The 22,354-nt window shown below is 46.0% G+C and overlaps 1 protein-coding gene and 1 non-coding gene across 7 annotated transcripts in view; both read left to right on the forward strand.

The window, feature by feature from the left end:
* The window catches only part of ARHGAP26 (Rho GTPase activating protein 26), a 414,886-nt gene that overhangs the window by 324,454 nt on the left and 68,078 nt on the right, over window positions 1–22,354 (forward strand). For all 6 annotated transcript variants that reach the window (XM_032476994.1, XM_032476996.1, XM_032476997.1 and 3 more), the window contains exons 19-20: window positions 3,653–3,791; window positions 17,426–17,579. In XM_032476994.1, coding sequence (XP_032332885.1) covers window positions 3,653–3,791; window positions 17,426–17,579 — 293 coding nt within the window. The remainder of the gene's footprint in view (window positions 1–3,652; window positions 3,792–17,425; window positions 17,580–22,354) is intronic.
* TRNAD-AUC lies at window positions 21,981–22,052 on the forward strand. Its single transcript has one exon. It is a non-coding gene; the product is annotated as a tRNA-Asp (tRNA).

Genomic DNA, 22,354 nt, shown 5'->3' on the forward strand with positions numbered 1-22,354 from the left:
ATTAGCTTCCAGAAGGCTTACAGCCTTCCTAATAACTTTTTTTTAAGGCATTCCTGGCTAAGTCAGAAGGCATTTATAAGTTTGAGCAGAACTAACGGGGCACTTGGGGCACAGGATAAATCCCCCTTTTTGTGTTAATTTGGAAAGTCTCTGTGACAGGAGTGGGTCGTCCCAGTCACGTGGTAGAGCTCGCTCAGCCCATTGCTCAGCGGTTACGTGAGCTCTCGCATCCATCGTTCAGTCAGGAGACTTGTGCTTTGATTCTTCTCAACAGAACGAAGGAAACTTCCTGGGGTTCTCTTGAAGTCAGCCCTTCCAAACGTAACCAGATTGGAATAGCCAACAAAATTGAGTCATTCGGCTTCTCATTGGAATTCCAACTCACACTCTGAGTACCAAGGCCAACTCTCGGCCCGCTAGACGGTGGCCTGAGAGTGAGCAGCCTTTAAACAGCTTACACGTGTTCACGGATCAGAAGTAAACGGACAACGGTCATTGGGGAGTGACGGCCCAGATGCCTTAATGAAAGCTTGTGTCCTCTGCTCTGATTCGGGCTGGTTTGCGGAAACGCCCGTGCACCTTGGAAAACCACGTGTAACAGTAGTGGTGAGAGTCCCACATCTGGCACTCCACGTTCTGCATCGGGCTGTGAGTGTAGCTGGTCCTGAGGACAGCCCTGTCAGAGTTCTTTGGAAGCCTGGGCCCGGCTCACACTGAGACCCAGAGAGCTGGCCTTCAGGACTGTAGATCCAGCCCGTGGCCAGAATCTCCATTGCCTGGAACTGATTCTGGTGTTTTTGAATAGCTTTCCTTTTTGAGAAAACAGCCACTGAGCAGAATGTAATTCTCTCCCTGTGTGTTCCCCTGTCTCTTCCTGTTGGGCTGGGGATAAGCTGTGTTTTGGATGCAATTTTCCACGCACCTGTCTCACTCCATGCTCCTTCCTCACAACTCACTCTTCTTTGTTTCTCCAGCATTTACTCCAGGTTTCAGGAGGGAGTAAACGCACACACTTTGGGTGACAGTTGAAATTAAAATGCGTCTGCGTTATCTTTGTTCCCATTGTGGTTGAGCAAGGATCTCATTCTCAGCAGCTTGTTAGGAGAGACCAAATTTGGAGGCAAGACATAAGGGGTGGGGGCCGGTGGCTGTATCTGAATTCATTTTCAGATGTTTTTTAGCTCAGGATTGCTGAACATGCTGTACTTGAGGCCAGAGGCAGAAGGGTGCTAAGAGACATCATTATTGGTTGAAATCCATACTTGAGGGTTTGGGGGACTGGCTTCTGTATGTGAACACTGGGCTGGGGAAGGTCAGCTGACTGCATAAGGACTGCTGCGGGGGTGGGGAGTGTAGGTGTTGGAAACTGCAGCGTTCGGGGTCCAGTCCCAGCCCCTCTCTTGCTGAGCTGTGTGGCATCAGGAAGTCTCCTTGTGTAATGGTCAACCTGCTCACTGTGCTGTTGACTTCTGGCCTAGAGATAAGTCATGTAAAGTACGTTGCACAGTGCCTGGCAGGTGCAAACACTCATACGTAAGAGGAAGTGCCAGTGATAATGGTGCTTGTCCCCTAGACTTTGTCTATCACTCAGCATTGTTTAGGGGAGAGTAAAGGGGGAGAAAGCTTTTTAGAGGCTGTGGTCCTTGAGCTCAGCAACAACCACAGTTTCTCTTTTCTCCCCTGGAAGCTACTCCGAAGGAGCCTGGAGACACACGTCCCACTGGTACTTATTTTTAGGGATTCCAACTCTTCTGGAAGCCAGGAGGTTCTTGTTGTTTTTGTTTTATGTCCCCTTCTCTCCTTACCTCCTCGCCCCAATTGAACTCAGCTATGTAGTGATTCAGTTTATTTTGTTGAAAATTCAGTCCCCTAGGGAACGTATGATAATGCTGTGTTCAGACAGCTGTGTTTGGGAGCGAGACTGACTGAACCAGCTGGCTGGCATCATTGGAGCCCAAGGACCTGCCAACTCATGGAGAGCAGCTGTTTGGGCTGAAATTCTTATCATTCTTATGACTTTGCTTCCTATATCTCAGCTTCTGAGTTCTGCTTTTAAATGCTCACACCAAGGAGAGAGGGCCGTGAGAAAGACTCTCATGTCTCTAAGGCCACCCACAGGAGAAGGGAGTCTGGGTGCCACCCCGTCCCCTCATTACTCATGATTGTTGGGGAAGGAAAATCCAGAAGAAGGATCTTTCCGAAGAGAATAAGAGAGGATAACGAGTGGATCAGTAAATATTGGTATCTTACTGCAGTGGGGGTGTTATGCAACCCAGAAGGATCATGTGTACAATTTTTGTAATGAAGGGGGAAATGTTACAATATAATGTTAGATGAAACATAGGGGAAACAAAACCTTATAAAGAGTAGAGTCCCAGTTACGGAGAAGTGTGTTTCAACATTAAATGAGATCAATCCTGCTTGACTCAGTGCCCGACATGGGAGATATTCAGCAAGTCACAGCGACTGGATACAAACTCTCCAACCACAGGAAACATGTTTGCCTCAAGCGCTGCTGTTCCCAGAGAGTCTGCTAGCAAGGGGATGCTCAAAAGATCTTTCTTGATTGAGTGAATTAGTGTTGTTTTATTATACGCATTTAAAAAGCAATCCAGAAAATCTAGGGACACAGGTTTCTATGTTATCATCTGTAATTATATCTGTAATTGTGGCGGCTTAACCCCTCTGCCTCTGTCCTTCATTATCAATGGTGAGGACAGTACCTGACGCTGAAGGTCACGCATAACTGAGTGAGCTCCGTGTAAAACACATGCAGTGACTGTCCCCTAGGGAGCCGACATTGAATGGTGGCGGCTGTATTCACGATAAGCACTGTGTAAGTGGTGGCTGTTATAATAATCCTGCCATACTTGTGTATGTAGGGAAAAAGGTGAGAGTTGTCACGATTTTTACCTGTCATTTTCTTCTCATTTTTTTAACCATAGACTTTTTTTTTTTTTTTAGCAATAAACGCTTAAAAGAAAAAAACTCAGTTGAAAATAAAACACAAATGCCAACAGTGGTTATCTCTAAACAATGGAATTGGGAGATTTTTATTTTCTGTTTTCTCCTGGATGCTTTTCTAAAATTTCCAGACTGTTTGTAGTGTTTATGCTACTTCTGTCATCAGGAGTTGGGGAAAACAATTTTTTCCCTTCCTTTTAAATAAGAAAAGATTGCTCAGCATCAAAGATAACAGAAAACTGCAGCCCGAGAAAGGATGCTTCCCTCTGAGGGAAGCCGTTGTTAAGAACTGGGACATAGAAGCCGCGAGGAAGAGTAAAGCGATTTGGATTAATTGGTTCTAGACAAAGGTGACCAAAATATTTTAAGTCCACTTCCCAGTCAGTGGCTTATATTTAGCACAGCTGCTTTCCATTCCCTGGGAGAGAACAACAAAAAGAGGATGGGTGGAAACGAGCGCAGAAGGGCTGAGAAGTGGAAGTGGATGGTTACCGAGCCCTGGAGTCTGCTTCTGAAGGAGAGTGTTTCAGGCCAGTCCCTGGGGATGCTGACAGTCCCCACGAGCAGGTGCTGGTGGTCTTTTTAGGTCTTTCTCCTTGATTCTCAGACACGCCCAAGCTTCTCAGTTGTACTGATTCTCCCCAGTTCACGGTAACATGTAACCTTTTTACGAAACTTGGCTTTGCAGATATTTAACACCGTGCCGGACGCCCCCCTCACCAATGCCCAGCTGCACCTGTCTCGGAAGAAGAGCAGTGACTCCAAACCCCCGTCCTGCAGCGAGAGGCCCCTGACGCTCTTCCACACCGTGCAGTCGACAGAGAAACGTGAGTCCCACCGCCCAGGCCCCGAGTGGTGCCCAGGGGACACCCTGCTACCCGCTGGCTGCTCGGGACGCTCACCTCCGGCCTCTCTCTGCGCGCTGCTGCCTTTGGTGCCCTTGAGGGCCGTGTATCAGCCTGCGTGCCCTCCCGGGTTCCGCGGCTGAGTCCCCTTGATGGTGCAGGAAGCAGGGCGGCTGAGGATGAAAGGCCAGGGCGGTGCACCGCCTGGTCCCCTTTCCAGAGCGCCTGTGGGCCAGCCGCTGGGCCTCTCCTCCGCCTGCTCAGCTCAGGCGTCATGTCTTTGGCCCCTCTTTTGTTAGCGGCTCCCATAGAACCAGTTTCCTACCCTTTTCTCAAGTTGTAATGAAATATTTACCAGTGCGAGTCCCAGGCCCCACGGGAAGGAGGCTCTGTGTGCGCCGGGCCTTGGTTTGCTTGCTCATCCTTCTCCTCTGCCTCTCCCAGGGCCTGGCGTGGAGCGGACACTTAATAAACCAGTGGAATTAATTCAGGGATGAATTGTAGACCACCATGCTCCTTGTTCCATGTAGCGGAGTGTTACCACCGCGACTGTCTCAAATCTTATCCTTAGCTCAGATTTCTGAGTTCTTTGCGGTGAGCAGGTTGCCAGGCCCTAAAACATCCAGTCTCCTTTCAGCTTTGGTGATGAGCGAGTCCAGCAGAGCAGGGCGGGAGGGGAGGGCCCCAGCTCTGCCCGAAGTCGGTGAGACGCAGGCTCCTGTGCTGGTGGCCACACGCGGGCCAGCCACCTACCTTCTCTAGGCCTCAACTTGCTCATCTGTAAAGTGGGGATAGTAGTACCCACCTCAGAGGGAAGTGGGGAGGATTTCCTGAGGTTACGTGGTTGGGCAGCTGGCACGGGCCTGGGCATGGCAAGGGCTGTCGCCTGAGAGTGGCTGTTCTATTAGTTATTGTCTGATCACACAGCGATGTCCAGGAATGTACAAATGCCACTCTGTCTTTAAGGAGCTCACCACTGAGCGAGCACAGCAGGCAACTGACTAGGTGATGGGATGTCGGCGCTGTAAGTGCTCTGGCAGAGATATGTGCTGTGTGCGTTAAGGGAGGCGGGAGATCACAGTGGCTGAAAGCACTCACGGGCCCCAGGTGCCTGGGCGAGGGTGCTCTGCTGCTCTCTAGCTGTGTGAAGTGGGCAAGTCACCTACGTGCTTCTCAGGGCCTCGGTCTCCTCTTCTGGAAAATGGAGATAACAATTTCTCCCTCTACCAGTATGTTTGTTGTGAGGATTCACCACTTCAGATGGTGCTCAGTAAATGCTGGGGGAGGGAGGTGTTACCACTGTTATGTGTAATTATCATATATCTTTATTTACTTATCTATTTATGGTATGTAATACATAAAATACATTTTATTTTTGTGTATTTATAGAAATATATATTTATTATATATAATAATTATATTCTCTATGAGTTACAGTAAAGGCACACATCAGAATAACGACCCACTCTGCCTTGAAGAGGAGAGCGAGTCTGTATCTGGATTGGCATCTTCCTCCTTCTTTGTTACAGAAAATGTTTTGTATCTCCTTGTATTTCAGAAGTAATGGCCTTCCTTATCCTTACTTCTGAAAACAAATCTTCCCCACCCTTTTAAAGAGGTCACTATATCCCATAACATGACTGACCCTTGGTGCAACCGTTTGGGTCATTTCAGATACGGTGTTTTTATGAGTAAAGTCACTGTTACCATTCTCATAGCTAAATCTGTTCATATTCATGATCATTTCCTTAAGACAAATTCCTGGAAGAATTTCTGGGTCAACGGATATACACAATTTCAGGGCTCTGACCCTGTACTGGGACTGGCTTCCTTTCAAACGATAGCTTACATTCCTCTTATGTGTCTGGCTTGGGCCGTTCTCACCGTGGTCTGCACCACGGAGCACTTGGAACAGGCCCAGCCTCACCCACATCTGCCACCAACACAGCACCAGGCTGCGGGGTTCTGCGGTTTCCAGGAGAGCCACGGTCACCGACCGTTTTGTACTAAGCCTTGTACAGTGCAGACCAGGACACATCAGACGGTATCGGTGAATTCCCTAGGCTTGACATAGTGCCAAGTTCATGTTTAGGTTGAAGCAGGAGCGGCTTTGGAACGGGTCTGAAAGCTCACTCTGGGAGTGTGTAAGAAAGAAGATGGAGATTAGGGGAAAAGCAATTAGATCTTTGCCCGAGATTAACTTTATCACACGAGGCAGCGGGTGAAAGTTAAGCATGTGTGAAAGCAGACGTGCCTGAGCTGCAGGCCACGCTGTCCCTGCCTGCAGACGCTGGACGGAAGGCTGGGAGGCGGGAGGACAGTGAAGCAGTGTATCTTCCCTCCGAATGCGAGGAAACATCTCTGGAAGCGGGGCTGGAGTCTCCCTGTGCACAAGTATTTGTAGGGTGCTTAGCTTTCCTCCCTTCCTCAGGAAGAAACATTTTCATTCAGCAGTACATAGTGTATGTACATAGACTTCGTAAGAGTTTATGTTGCAAGCCCTCTTTTTTTCCTGGGAAATTAGAATGATATCCAAGCTGGCCTGGAAAGCACCACAGAAGGGATGGGTGAGTGGATGCTGTGAGGAGGACCGGCCAGCAGCTGGAAGCTTCTGCCAGCACTCGCCCCCGCTAGGTTGCAAGGCAGCCACTGCTTCTGTGACAGGAACAGGTGACACTGTGTTTCCCCCACTTAACCCTCCCCTTTGTCTAGTCTGTGGACCAAGATAGAAGACTACTTTATCAAAGCAGTAAGCTGAGTTTACTCTTTGGAATTAAAGTATAAGTAAAGATTCTACAGGTAATTTGTAGGGGGAAAAATGGTGTATTTCCATATAATGATGTCTCTCAGATCAAGGCCTCTTTCCATACCTAGCTCAATAGTTCCCAAATTTGAATCATTTACATTAACAAGTCTTCATTCAGTCTTGGGGCCACAACCGCAAAACTCATGCACTGTTGTTTGTTTAATACATTTCTTGAAATCAGCTCACTTAAAAGCAGCTCACTTCTTTCCATGGCCTCATCCTATTCAGTAAAATTTTTAAAACGTGAGTTTTATTGTCTTATCGTATTATTCTCTCATACACATTAGAATAAGTACGTAACTGTTGAGATAAAGAATAGTCATCCACGCCTGACCACAGAATTGTCGCGTGTCCCACCTGTGGAATGTGCACCACAGTTTGGAGTCCACAGAGCTTGCGCAACATTTTTGACCGGCTCAGATCCTTCCTCTTAACATAAATAATGCCAGCTCAAGATTCTTTCGTCCCCTCAACTGGAATTGGGTTCAGATGATGCCCGTTGGCAGTTTATATCGCTGGGGACACCATTCATCTGTCAGTTTCATGTTGTGCACTTTGGGTTTATTGTGACAACTGTCCAGGTTGGATATGACCTTACCTTTCCAGGTTCTTGCCACAGAGTAGATATCTCGTTACAGGAATTGCACCTGTGAGGAAACACACACACACACACACACACACACACACACACACACACACACACACAAATGCACCTACACAATATCTCCACGTGCCTCTCTTCTGCCTTCGTACTTCATATGATATTGTTCAGAACCTCATTTCCTTTGAGGTCTGTGCACCTGCCCTTTTCTGAGTTCGGTTAGTTTTTTCTCCTCATTGATGTATTTGCAGTTGAATATCTTCTCTGTGGTCCCTGGCTTGGCCCTGTCCTCAGTCCCTCGTCGACGTGCCTAATGGGCCCGCGACTCCCAGAGGAGCTCACTCGGCTGCTTCCCGTGGGCACACCTTTGCCTCCCACCTCCCTGCGGGGCCCCTGCCCTGTGCACAAGTTGGAGCCCATTCTTTTCTCTTGGATGTGAATCCGTGCCAGCACTCTGGCCTCAGGGTGTCATGGAGGTATCCAGTGTGTTCGCTGATTCTCGTAGACGTATGTCTGATTTTCTTGAAGGAGTTTTCCCTTCTGTGTAGGTAGACCAGTTGTGTGCCCAGGCGCCTCCAGGAGACTCCTCTGCTTTAATCTGAGAGTAGGAGTGGAGTCTTCTCCAGGTGGCTTTTTGCTTTTCCTTAAAGGTCAGGCTGACCTTACGATGACAGTGGTCTCTTCCCAGAATGCGGTGTGGCTGCTTTCTCCTGCTGTGCTGGATGGGGACTTGGGTGGGTTACCAGGCAGCATGTGGGTCCTCATAGGTCGTATGCAGTGAAGTGGGGCAAAGAATGGAGATGGAAACACTGCGGAAAAGAGCAAAGGAAATGATAGGGGCAATGCAGGGCTTAGAAAGTGTCGTAGCAACAAGTGCAAAGATGTAACTCATTTGGAAGTCACTGCTTATTTTTGTGAGGAGGGAACTAAATATCCAGGTTGTGTCAGCTGGCCAAGGAATTTTTTACGAGAAGGGTAGTTTTGGGAAAGATGTTGAAGGAAATGAGAGTCACGGTCTTGCCAAAAGGACGGAAAGATAGTCTGTGGTGCTTCGCAGGAGCGTAGAAGAGCCTTCTGCAAGTAGCCGAGGGCAGCTCTTGTGTCCAGACCTGGGGAAACGACTGTGGGAGGATGAGTTCCCAGATGGAACTTGGAAAACATCTTCCCATAGCAGTTGACTTTTTGCCTATGTATGTTTAATACATACGGCAGCATTATTTACCAAGTGGTTCCTGTGTTAAGCCCTGGGCAGAGCAACATCTCATTTAATCTTTACACTTGAATAACACAGGTACTATCTCTATTTTACACTTGGAGGAAAATAAAATTTATATGAAATAATGTACTGAAGTTCACACAGCAACAGAGGGATAGATTTGAACCCCAGGGCTTCTGAGCTCACAGCCACACTGTTCGCCAGCCATGAGTCTGCCTTCCAGTCTCTACTTGTGGGACAGTTCTAGAGGAGATGTGCTTCTTTGAGGGTTGGCTTTTATGACCTAGCTTGCAAACCCAACCTTATTTCCAAAGGACAGTGTTTCCAGTTCCACTTGTGTGCCTGGAGCTTAAACTTCTGTTGAGCCAGGGATCTGCCTGTAAGGGCCAGGGGCTGGTGTGGGAGAATAAATGGATACATTTGATGAAGCGCCTTGAGGCCCAGCTAGATTGGAACCTCATTCCATACAAACAGCAGCAATACAACAAAAATGATGGTAACAGCTCCACTAACAGGTCAGGACCATTGTTACCTCATCTCGTCCTTATAACTGACTGAGAGTCGTGAGGTCAGTTCTCATTACCCACGTTTTACGAGCAAGGACACGAGGGCTCGAGAGATTAAGCAGTCACACAGCTGGCAGATGGCAGAGGGGGGCTTTGTACCCAGGTGATGTCCCTTCCTCATCCCATGGTGTCACCACAAGGGTGCCTCGGTCACTTCTTGACCCGCCAAAGTGGAAGCCTGGGTAGACTGAGTTAGAGATGCAGTAAAAGCCATCTGTCCCAGCGTCCAGCAGCGCCGCAGAGACAGGTGACCCTTACCGAATGGGATCCTCAGTGTGTGCGCTGGCGGGCAGCAGCCCCGCGACGGCCGCCCCCACCTCCATCCCCGGCCGGGCCGAGAGCAGAGTGCGCTCAGCGGTCGCTTTAATGTGCCGGGCCGGGGCAGTCACTCTCATTTGTGATCACCTCAGAACAGATGCCAGGAGGTTTCTCAACCATACTGACAGACGAGTGGTAGCAAAGGAGGTTACTGTTTAGTGTCCAAGTTTCCACACAGATGTATCATCCAGCGGAGAGTGGGCTGGTGTATCTAGGCGAGAGGTAGGGACAACTGTAGATGGTCGAGCCAGAGGATTAGACAGAACCAGCACCCAGGACTTGTGCCTTTTACAGTTTCTTCCAAGAGGTCGCAAGGTGACACTTATGACTGATTTTCCCCAGATATTTAGCACTTACACAGGCACACCTCTTTTTATTATACTTTCCTTTTTTTTCACTTTGCAGATACTGCATTTTTGACAAATTGAAGATTTGTGGCCACACTGCATTCTCAGATGATGGTTAGCATTTTTTTAGCAATGAAATTTTTCTTTTAAATTAAGGTCTGTATTTTTTTTTTAAAGATGGAATGCTATTATATGCTTAATAGACACGAGTATCAAGTCAACAGAACTTTTATATGCACAGGGAACCCAAAATATTCATGTGACTCACTTCATTGCGTTGTTTGCTTTATTGCAGTGTCTGGAGCCAAATCCACAGTATCTCCGGGGCACGCCTGTCCCACGGCGCTGAAATGTATTTCTTGGAACTGTGGTTCTTAGACCTGGGTCTGCGTTAGAATCATGGAAGGAGCTTGTTAAAAGTACAGGTGCCTGGTCTCCTTTCCAGTACATCCTGAATCAGGTCATGGCTGGAGCCCAGGCATCTGTCATTTTGAAAGCGCCCTGGTGATGCCAGTGCCAGCTAAACAGCGTCAGCACAGCGCAAGTGCGGGGGAGGGAGGGACCGTCAGTGTTGCTTGCCTTCCATCGTTAGCAGAGTGTCTCTTTGACTCTGTCGGGCTTCGAGGCAGCCCGGCGGTGGTTGAAAGCAGGGGCTCTGCAGTCAGCCTGCGTTGTTTCAACACCATCTCTCTCACCTACCCACTCTGAGACCGGGGCTATGTTACTTTTCGTTTCTGCACCTCCATTTGCTCATCTGTAAAATCGATCAGTGAGACTAGCTTCCTTGGAGGGTCATTACCATGACTGAGTGGGCCAGCACATGTTAAGTGCTTGACGGCGCGCCTAGGACGCGGTAAGCGCCTAATAAATGTTAGCTCCGATTACGATGATTGTTGTCGGGCAGCAGGTTTACTTTACATTCGACGAAAAAATACTCCCGCTCTGGAGCCTGCAGATTCCCAAGGAGAGGCCCATGTGCGAGGGTCACACAGCTGCCCTGGCCCCAGAGACAGCCCGTTGGATGCTGGGACACCGGCACATCAGCAGCCTTGGTTGGGGGCGGGACTGGAATCTTGGACTTTGTTTTACATGGATCATGTTAACCGGCGGCTGGGATTATAGCTCTGATTAATTCTTTTAGTGCAGTTAATTCGTCCTGGACCCTCTCCCAGACAAGCCCAGGGAGAGGTTGAGAATTCAGCTCAAGTACTCCTCCTGTGTGTCTTCCTGGTTGAAAAATAACCGGGAATTCATCCTGCTCAAAGGCTTACGTAATGCCTCCCTCAGAGCCGTCAGAGCTGCAGCCTGTGGCTTTTCTCAGGTTGCCTTCGCTGATCCTGGGCACTCGGGACACACCTGTTTGTTTTGGCCGATGACATGTTTATCCACATGGGTTCCTATTGTCGCACAGACTGCAAGGTGTGATGTGGCTCTTGTCTTAATTACGTGTGGTTACCACGTGTGACAGAAAACTGCACAGTTGATGTGGCCGTTAAAAAACGATGCTGTGGGACACTAATGGCAGGGGGAACAGTTCAAGATAGATCGTTAAATAAAAAAGAGCATATTCCAGGCTCATATCTCTGGCATTATCACTATGTGAACAAAACAGGTAACACAACATTAGATATTATGTTTTCCCACTTTGCTAAAAGAAAAAAATACATGTAAGTGTCTGTTTCTATGTATGGGAAAAGCAACTGGACTTCTATACAACAAAATACATACAGGGTATTTGTGTGCTGTTCTGGACTTTAAACTTGGAGAGGAATACATATTTATTATGTATTGGCTAACTTTTACATTATTAGAAACAAAACTAATCATGAATTCATTTACTATCTCAAACCCATGTTGCAGTGAGTCATGGCATAAAAATAAATATGTCATTTTCTTCTTTCTCGTGAGCTATCATATAAGCAATGTGCATGTGGGCTCCATCAGATATCAGGGAATCATAGATTAAAGGGAAAACTTCCCTCCTCGAAAGTTAAGTTCTCAGGGAGAAGAGGGCTGTGTCATAAGTCGTAGAGTATCTGCTTAACTCTGATCATTTAACTCTCTGTTCAGCCATTAATTAGAGGTTCATTCCTATGCTGTGGTTTTTGAAATGTTTCAGGAGCAGGCTTCCCTGTGGTCCCTCCACATCTCATTGCTGTGAATCACTGAGGTCCTGGACCAGCACTTCCCCATTCTCTCGTGCAACCCAGTTTCATGGGTGTTCTTTCCTATTGCTGAGCAAAGGGTGTTTATGGGCACTGTGGGGAAAGAATGTCATTCCACGCAGGACCAAAATCAGCGGCGGTTTTGCTGAAAAGAACCTGCCGGGAGTTGTGATACGTTCCGTGTCTCTGGTCCAAACAACACGTTGACCACTCAGCTCTCAACTTTTCTCAACTCACTTTTCAGTCCCTCAATGCCTAGCTACTTTTTAAAATCATTTTTTAAAACATTGCCCAAACTGTGTTCGTGTGCTCAAACACGTTACCCAGACTGCTTTTCTAAGATTATTTTTACCACAGGGACCGAGACCGGGGCAGCATGAAGTCAGACCATCTCAGATTTTAGTGGGTCTTGGCACGACTCTCTTAATCAGGAGCAAAAGCTAGGCAAAGGGGGAAGATTTGCTGCAGAAAGTCTGATTCCAAGCTTCCTGTGTACTCGGGTGTTTCCCAGAGATGGCAAACTCAGAAATTGCTGTGCACTCATCATTTTTTATTGCAAAATTCATTAAGCTGCCCTGCTGTTATCATCCTATCTTGTCAAGATGATATATTACAGACTTCATTGCAAAACTTTAACAAGCGGGAGAAAGCACACCTCTCGCTCCGCCACAGCGCGGGAAAGCCTCTGGGTGTTTTGCTTTTGCCTTAATCTTTTCTGTGTCAAGCCTTGGGTCTTTGCAGAACCTCCGTCTGTCTGGTAACTCCCTGTTTGATCATGTGGAGAGCGTTCCCTCTTTTGTGCTCTGAGAGGCATCATGAGCTGCTTTTAAAGAACAGTTGCCTTCCCTCTTCTTTCTGACAGCTGGTCTGAGACATCATGGGAAGACGGGGTATCGGCCGGGATTATGACAGACTTCTGTGCATGGTGGGAAACCAACCCCAACGTGACATCAAAGGGCTGTGTTTCCTCTTTACCCTTCAGCTCCGAGTAGTCAGTGGCGCAGACGTGTTCAGGCCTGCCGAGCCGTGCGAACTTGGCTTGGCTCTGGGTGTGCGTTCCTGGCCTCGCCCCCAGGTCCTGTGATCAGCAGAGACCCTGCCTCTTGTCTGTGATGCACTTGTCATCAGAGTGAGTGGGAGTCACTTGGTAAATATGGAAAGTGAAGGAGCTGAGCGCCCAGATTTCCATGGCAACCCCCAGAACAAGTACAATATCACCCAAATTACTCTGCAGCTTGCTTTTTTTAGTTGCAGTGATTTGGTTGCGTTCTCATGTTTTTCCGCTCCCGATTTATACAAAAAACACAGACTCTGCCCGCTGTCACCCATTCTCTGGTTTCAGGGACATTAGTGGTCCCTCCCTGAAGCACCTGAAAATTTCAGTCACCCAGTATTGCCTCCTTGTGCGCTAGCAGAATACACTCAGATTCTTAATGTTGCCTTATATTTTATCATGTATGTCATGGCCGCTTGCGACACTTCAATCTGTGCTGTGCACGGGCTGGGCACCAGGGATGTATGAGGTGACGGCTGACCTCACCGGTCCCCGTCACCTGTGCCTGATGGATTCCGTGTGGGCAGACGTGGCCCTCCCCTCGAGTGGTCTGCATCTTTAGGGACCAAGTCCACATCCAGTTTGTCACTCTTCAGAGAAGATGTTCATGAAAGCATCCAGCATGTTACCCATACAAGTTTACAATGGGTTGGGCTTTTATTTTACCCTTTACCCTGGTTTCCAAGCTCGTGTTTTCTGTGGCTAGTAAGAAGAGAGGTTCCCGCTGACAAACATGTTTGAGCAAAGCAAGCATTCTCACTGACTTCAGCCAGCTTAGGAGTCCTCCTGCGTCGTGGGCATTCTTTCTGTTTTGGTCATTCCAGCCTGTTGACCTGACTCATAGCTGGTTGGTTGTTTTCCTTTTCCAGCCCTCTAGGCTATAATCTTTTTCCCTTCGGCAACGTAATTGCCATCAGTCGTTCTCATACCTTCTGGTGCGGATGCCAGGGCCGGTTTGAATCATTAGTGACTCAAAGGAGTCCAGCTCTGGTATTTGAATGATTTGGTTAAATTTTTTTTTTAAGTCTTTTCAGCTGCCTGTTCTCATTCTGTTTTTCTGTCGGGAGCAAGCACTCATTTGCCCACTTGACAAAAATCTTCCTGTTTTGAGTGACATTATGGAATAATTTTATTTCTTAATTCATTTCAAATGCTTCAGAATTTGTGGTGGTATAATTTGCCATAACCACTAAAATATTCAATTTGCTATTGATTTTACTCCCCACCCCGTCTCTGGAATAATCTTCACCTTCCTCCTCACCCGCAGTAAGGATTGTCAGCGTTTCAGCCTAGGAGTCTATTCACTTAAAAGTCCTCGGTCTCGTTATGTGAGGTCTCATGTTAAAGAAAACTACAGTGGCTTGTAGTCAGAGAGTGCCAGGTTTCCAGAGTTCCTTACCTGTGTGGCCCATAAAGGGATACTGCTGAAGAGCCTGTCCTCTTAGAAAGGATAACTGGCTGTCTTGGCTGCAAAACTATGAAATCTAATGATTAATTTTTTTGTGTTTTCTTCTTAGACAAGGAATTCCCTTCCCTGATCTTTTGCGTTTGTTGTTTTGTTATAGAATACATCATACATGAAAGGTCCTAGGCAGCTAAATAGAAGTGAGAATAGAATCTTGAAAAGAATTTATTTCTTAAAATAAATTAAAAAAAGATTTCTATTGTCCTCCAGTGAATAAATACTAGAAATCCTGAAGCCCAGTTTGGGTGTAGCCACTTGTTTTGTTCTGTTGACTTTTCTAGTCCAGGAGGGTCGAGTCCTCATTTTCCACCCATATCCTTGTTCTCTTCCGGGTTTATTTGAGGCAAATATCATGTTCCACCTGCTGCCGCCTCCGTCACTAGTTCGTGGAGACACCCAGTTACTGATACTGTAACGGGAGATAGGTTCTTAAAACTTTGCCCTAAACTCATTTCTTTCAGAATTAGATCTTTTTATGAGCATTAAGGAGCATATTTTTTATTAGCATTATTCTGATAAAATATTTTACAAAGCAAAGCATCTTTGTATCGTTTTTTAAATTGTGATTTTGAAGTTTTGTCTGTCAAATGCCCCATCTTAGGTTGCTCGTAGTCTACTGAGAAAGGAAGTCATATGAACAGATATATAAGTACAAGTTAATAAATTCTGTAGTCTACATCTGAATAAAATGCCAAGGAATAGTGCAGGAGTCTGCTGTCTGGGGACCGTGTTTGGCACGCAGGAGGGGCTCAGTAAGTATTTACTGAATAAATGAAAATTGAAGAAGGTTTCATCTCAGGTGCCCTCTTTTTCTAATAAATAGTAAGACAGAAAAAAGTCCTGATAGTATTTTAGAAAAGCTAATATTCCTTTGGCAAGGTATTATTTTTAATTCATAAAATTACAATCCTCTCGTGAACAAGTAACTATCATCATAGGAGAAACAGGACCCATAGTCACACTGTTCTGTTTCCTATGAATTCAGATGATTATGTCAGGCAAACTTGGCCTCAAACCAGAGTTAATAAAACCCTTCATCAGCTCCTGCCATACGAGGGAGAAAATGTCTCCATTGAACCCCGAAGAAGTTTCATCTTTATTACCCTTGGAATAAAGGTAGTTTTGAGTTCCTCGCGGTGTCTTACCTTTACGAGTATTTTGTGCAGAGGAACATCTTACTTACACTGATTCGTACTGATAAGTGGCATATCCATTCCCTCAATGATCCCCCTAATTATGTCATTTTAGAATTGTTTTTCTTCCTGGTAGCAAGTTCCCATTTGCAGGCCCTGTTAGTCCTCCTGCATCTTGGCTCAGTGTAACTCTTTTGATTTCTCTTTGTTGTTTCTGTTTGAAACTTAAGCTTTTGAAATGTGAATAGTTCTGAGTCTCAGGAATCAACTTAACAATTTATTTTCTGCAGAATCTAATTTAGAGTTCAGGAATCTCCCAATAGCCTCATGGGGTCTTTTAAGTCTTCGATAGGGCTTTAAGCATAGCATTGAGAATTTCCCAGTATTAGGTGTTAGTGGTGTGTGTGTGTGTGCTTGTATGTGTATGTATGTGTGTACCTGATGTGAAGATTACTCTAACATCATTTCATGAGCATAATATATTTTTACCTACATGACTAGCACAAGGGAAGAGTATCTTTTATCATGACATCACCCCCTTTATTTTCTGAAAAGACCTGAGTTCAAATGTTGATCTCTAAACTACCATGTTGGGAGAGGGTATAGCTCAGTGGTAGATTTTGTGCTTAGCAAAAAAAATAAATAAATAAGCCTAATTACCTCCCCCTAAAATAAAAACAAAATTTTAATTTATAATAAACTTAAAAAAATTTTTTCTTTAATTCTAAAAATAAACTACCACTTCGACCGGCTTAGTCTTTCTTCCTAAGGGTACGGTATACTTCTGGCTCATTTCAGAAAGGTCCAGCGAGGCTTAATCTAGATATGATATTTCTTGATAAGTAAACTGATTGCCCAAAACATCAGTTGACCCCAGTTTGGGACATCTGTAAGGGACGTGGAACAGCAGTGACATTCCCTGTCCGTCATGCTTTGCTACAGCAGAGGTGCCCGTGCCATTTAGTTAAATCATCCCCAAAATGTTTTCTTCAGCACGTGGTTCCAAGTTTTTCAAGATGGGAAGAAACAAAAAGTTCTCTTCTTTGAGCAGTGTTCTGAAGTTTACAAAATGCATTCTTGTACATGATCCCACTTGATCCTCGTGACAGCTCCCCAAGCTGTGCATGGCGCTTCTCATGGCCCCTGTTTCATCACTGCATTAACCAAGAAACAGAGCATCAAGGATCATTGCCCAACTCTCCATGGCCAGTCAGGGTGGAGTCTTGAAGAGAACTCAGGTTTTCTGCCCTCTGACTTGGTAACATTCTCCAAGACGAATATGTCTGCTTGGACCATAGACTTAGTTTTTTATATGTAGATGACTCTGTAGTCACAGGTCACAGATCTGTTGATCAAAGAACTAACTTGAAACTCAATATCAAATACTTGGAGCTAGAGGCAACCCAGAAGAGTGTGTCTGGGGCATGGTCAGGGATTTAGACTGCAGAGTTATAAGGAAGTGGATGGCCAAAGGGTAGATATTTATGGACTGGTGCTATAGAATCAGAGATAGGACATGACTTGGGCAATCAAGACAATATTGGGGGCAGGAGTTTTAGAATAAAAGGTGAATGTCACAGAAACCAAGAGGATCTGGTTGATTGCAGGAGACTTTGAAGGCTCTCTCTGTTCTGGCCATCTGCCAGTCAAAAGAAGACACAGTGCATGGTGGGGTGGGAGGACCACTCTTAAGAAAAGGCTGGTCATATTAAAGGGGAGATGTGTCCTGTTAAGTGGAGGGTGTTTTGCTCTAACATTTCAAGTCACCTCTTACTCTTTGACTCTTCCTTTACCATGTGCAATTCTCATCCGATGACCTTTTCTTAGCTTCACTGGGACTAGAGATCGCCATCCCATCTCATTATTTGTAAATTTTTACATATGTGGAAACTGACTATCCATACATAATAATATTAACGTATGGTTTGTGGCTTTTTTCCCCCAGAGGAACAAAGAAACAGCCTCATCAACTCCAGTTCGGAATCAGTCGTCTCATCGAATGCAAACAGCATCCTTAATTCCAGCAACAGCTTGCAGCCCAACATGAACTCCAGTGACCCAGACCTGGATATGCTCAAACCCACCCGGCCCAACTCACTGTAAGTCTGACGTCCCGCTGCCGGCCACAGGGGCCCTGGGTCAGCCATTCTGCCCAGAATGTGCTGTCTGGCCCCATCCGACTCAGAGCATTATCCCCTGAACATGATTTAAACCTTCACCCTCAAGTTGGAGCTTGGCTAATTTGTTTTGGATTTTTTTCAGCATCATCATCTCAAAGGAGAATCATTCTTCTTAACATACTGCTTCTTGGCCTTGATGATGTTTGATTCACCATCCTGCTGAGATGGCTTTGGTGATGGCTATTTGCCTGTGCTGGCTGCTGGGCATGAAAAGCAATTCCTTTGAGTTTTACAAACATCCAGGCACTGCGGTATCTCAGTAGATCGGTAGCTAAGTCTGTTTCCTTCATTCGTGTTGTCACGGTTTCCCTTGTCCCCGACCATGCTGAGTATGTTCAGTGCTATCTCTGTGTCCACATCCAGAGAGGACAGCCCCCAGGAGCCCTGTGAGTCTCCAGCTCCTGAAACCTTCACAGGACTGTGATCACAGGGCACATGCTGTACAAGAGAAGAACCTCCATTGCTTCGTCCTTGGATGTTAAGCACCCCCAGCTGAGACAGGCAGTTTGGAGGCTGGTTGTCCCATCCTCCACGGAAGCTAGATCCACTCTGCTTGGGCCAGAAAGTTCTCTTTTGTGGTTGCATCCCACATTACTTAGCATCTTCTTTAGACCACCCCGTAAATCTTGTCCACTATAGCCTTTGTACAAAGAATGTGGGGCCGTGACCGGGACAGCTGGACTCTCCGGCCACAGTTGTATAAGACTCAGGAAAAGCAGAGTTGGCTTTGCCTTTCTCTAGTGAAAATAGTTTGAGGTTCAGCCACAAATTGCCTCCAGGGCAGTCGTTGCTCTTGGTGAGACACCAGGATGTCAGGACCTTCTCCCGCCCCTCTCAGTGCTGTGGCTGCAAGGTCATGCCCCGCCATTCTGTCTCCTTAAGACATTTACAGATCTGCAAAATGGGTCTGACAATTTTTGCCTTAGAAGCAGCTAAGGAATATTAAGGCTTGGAAGGAAAAATGCTTCGAAAATGAACATAAGAAGTACATCTACTGAAAATACAAGAACAGGGTAAGATGAAATCGTGCATTGAGAAAATCAGGTCTGTTTTTAGTTGTTGGCAGCTTTAAATTCTACCTTGATGTTCAAGAAATTTAATCCCTTACTTGTTATTGGGTTGGTGACGTGTTTGTTTACCGAGAAGTAGACTCATGCCTCAAGAGCGCGAGTAATTTAACTTGTTCAGCTCATGGGCGGTGAGTCTTTTCTGGTTCTCCGCGGCCTCCCTCCCTTGGCGTAGGGCTTTGCCAGGGACCCTTAGAGCTGTTTTCCTAGACTTTAAGGACATCCTAGTTTTGTTTAAAGCTCTGAACCTAGCAGTTGCTCAATTTATTTGTTGCTCAGCATGAGCAAGCTTGCAATTCTAGCCCAGATGGCTTACCAGTCCTTGATTTCAGCCAGGAGTGCCAACCAGTGGTCTTTAATCTTCGTGTTCAGCAGCTGGGAGCCCTCTGAATCACCCCTGAATTTGGAGTAGAGTGTCCAAAGAGACTGCTTTGGCAGCTAAGCGGAAAGTGGAGGGTATGTCTTTTAAACAGGTCACAGAGGAGGGGGCTGGGGACTTTTTATTTTTCAGTTGTCTAGATGTGCTTTGTGTTACATAGAACATAGCGGGGGTGGGGGCGGGGGTCACTTCCCCTGCTCCACGCCATCTGTGGGCCTGTTCCCTGCCTGCTATAGACCTGGAGGCTTTCTCGGGGGAGGCAGGGTGATGCTGGGAACAGTTCTACTTGTTTGCCTTCGGAGGAGGATTGGAGGTAGAAGTGTGGCTGTGTTTCCAGCCCAGTGAATCGCTAACTAGTTAATACCTGTGAGCGTTGAGCTCCAGAAAGGCTGCTCTTAAGGTAGAAACTGTGCTGACCTGAGTTGGCCATGGCCCTGATGAGGGCCATGCCGGCGGCCCCAGTCACTCTGAAGCTGGTTCCCCGACCGTTCCTGAAACCCAGGGCCATGACATGTGTGACCCAGTTTGTGCCTCCCCAGTTTTTTCTGCCCGGGATTTGCCCGGGTGGACCAGGGACAGACACCATGAGCTCATCTTGGCAAAGAGAAGCTGCAGTACTTTCCTGAGCGGGTGAATTCTGAGAAGTCTGTCCACACCTGCTGCCATGGTGATGGGCTCAGTCATGATCAGCCGAGACCACCTGGGTCTCAGCCTCAGTTCTGGACCCTTCATTCCTTCTGTCCTTATTCATCTTGAGGTCACAGAGCTCCTTGAATGGGAATACTTAATGACGTGGATGAAAACAGAAGACCGAGTCAAGGGGTGGGGGATTACCACTACCTTGACTATTAATTAGGCAGTAAGATGGGGAACCAGTCATCAGAAAACTATCCGTTCTTTTTATTTCATTGATTTGTTTTTCATTGTTCTCGTAATGACTGAAACGATCCTTCTCACCGTGTAGCAATCATAATGAAAGAAACACGTTTGTGACTCAGCACCCTTTGATACTTCAGAGACCACATTTTGCTGTCTCATTGGTAAATCTTTCCTACTTCTCCAAAGAGATCAAGGCCCTCTTGTGTGTGTGGGCGTAATGCTAAATCAGGCATCAGAACCAGAGATGGCACCATTTTAGCCATGCCAGGGCAAGGCTGTGGGATTTCCATCTTTGGCAGGTCCTTGGCTAGACCTCTTAAGGTAGCCATCTCCCCTGAAGATCAAAGGACACTAGGTAAACTGGGACCAAAGTCCAGCTACTCTAAAATTGTCAGCAAATAATTGACTTAATTTGTGCTCAGACCTATGCTAAGCTACCTGAGGTAAAGGAGAAATAGAGGATTCCTGGTCTCCCCACGAGTGTACACTCTGGCTACGGAGGAAAGACAGTGGTACATGGCAGTACTAAATGGGACTTAGAGCTCAAACAGTGTCTGGCGTTCACAGCTGTTAACTGGGTATCTGTTAGGTACACAGACCAGTCAGAGAATCGGGAAAGGTGGAACAGATAAGATGTGAGGGGGGCCGTGGGTAGGATGATACAGGAGGATGAAGAGCATTTCAGGTAAGGGGAATGAGAGAGGCAGAGATGACCCAGGATGTTGCCAAACAGCCTATGGACGTGGGTATTGGGGAAGGGGAGCTTAGTTCTTCCCCCACCACAACCACCAGGAAAAAAAAGATTGACCCAGCCTCTAACATCAGGACAGTTCACACCAAAGTCCAGATTTCATGCTGGGACAACGGGACCTCCACATGCAAAAAAAATGAATCTAGACACAGACCTTAGGGCTTTCCCAAAATTAACTCAAAATAGATCATAGACCTAAATGTAAAATGCAAAACTACAGAATTTCTAGAAGACAACATAGGAGAAAACCTAGGTGCCCTTGAGTTTGGCAATGACTATTTAGATCTAGGACCAAAAGCATAACCCATGAAAGAAAAAATTGGTAAGTTAGACTTCACTTAGGTTAAAAACTTCTGCTCTGTGAGAGACATGACTAAGTGAATGAAAAACCAAGCCACAGACCAGGAGAAAATATTTGCAAAACACGGGTCTGATAAAACATCAGTAGCCTAATCATGCAAAGATCTCTTAAAATTCAACAGTAAGTAAACAAAGAACCCAATTAACCTACTAGGCAAAAGATCAGGGCAGACACCTCACCAAAGAAGATACACAGATGCAAAGAAGCATATGAAAGGATGCCCAACATCGGTGTCATTAGGGAGTTGCAAATTCAGGCAATGAGATACCACTCCACATCCATCTGAATGGCTAGAATCCCAAACACTGAGATCGAATGCTGGTGAGGATGAGAGCAACAGGAAGTCTTATTCATTGCTGCCGGGAATGCAGATGAGAAAGCCACCCTGAAGACAAGCTGGCCGTTTATTACAAAGCTAAACATAGATTTATCATACAGCACAATCAAGCAGTCACACTCCTAGGTGTTTACCCAAATGAGTTGAAAAACGTATGTCCACACAGAATCCTGCCCACAAATGTTTGTAGCAGCTTTATTCGTAACTGCCAAAACTTGGAAGCAACCAAGATGTTCTTCAGCAGGTGAATGGATGAACTGTGGTCCATCCAGACAGGGAAATATTGAATTCAGTGATAAAGGCTATCCAGTCTTGGAAAGACACGAATGAACCTGAAATGCACGCTGCTAAGGCCACTCTGAAGGAAGAGACTGCAGTCTGGTATGATGCCAACTGTATGCCATTCTGGAAAAGGCAAGACTATAAAACCAATATAAAGATTAGTGGACAGGAAGGATTAACAGACGGACACAGGGCATTTTTAGGGCAGTGATACTCTTCTGTATGTTACTCTAATAGGTACAAGATGTTATGCATTTGTCAGGGGAAGGGATAGCTCAGTGGTAGAGCACATGCTTATCATGCAGGAGGTCCTGGGTTCGATCCCCAGAACCTTCATTAGGAAAAAAAATTAATAAATAAATTTAATTACTCCCCCCCCAAAAAAAAAAACACTAAAAAAAAAAAAAGACATTAGGTATTTGTCAAAACCCATAGAACAGAAAGAGTGAGTCCTCATATAAACTATGGATTTTAGTTAATAATAATAGTTATATTAATAATGCTTCAATATTGGTTTATCAGTTGTAGCAAATGTACCATCCTAATGAAAGATGTTAGTAATAGAGGAACCTGTGGGAATGGGGAGAGTAATGTGGAAATTCTAAATTATTTTGAGCAATTTTTCTGTAAACCTAAAC

The sequence above is a fragment of the Camelus ferus genome, chromosome 3 (genome assembly GCF_009834535.1).
Source record: "Camelus ferus isolate YT-003-E chromosome 3, BCGSAC_Cfer_1.0, whole genome shotgun sequence".
NCBI classification, from domain to species: domain Eukaryota; kingdom Metazoa; phylum Chordata; class Mammalia; order Artiodactyla; family Camelidae; genus Camelus; species Camelus ferus.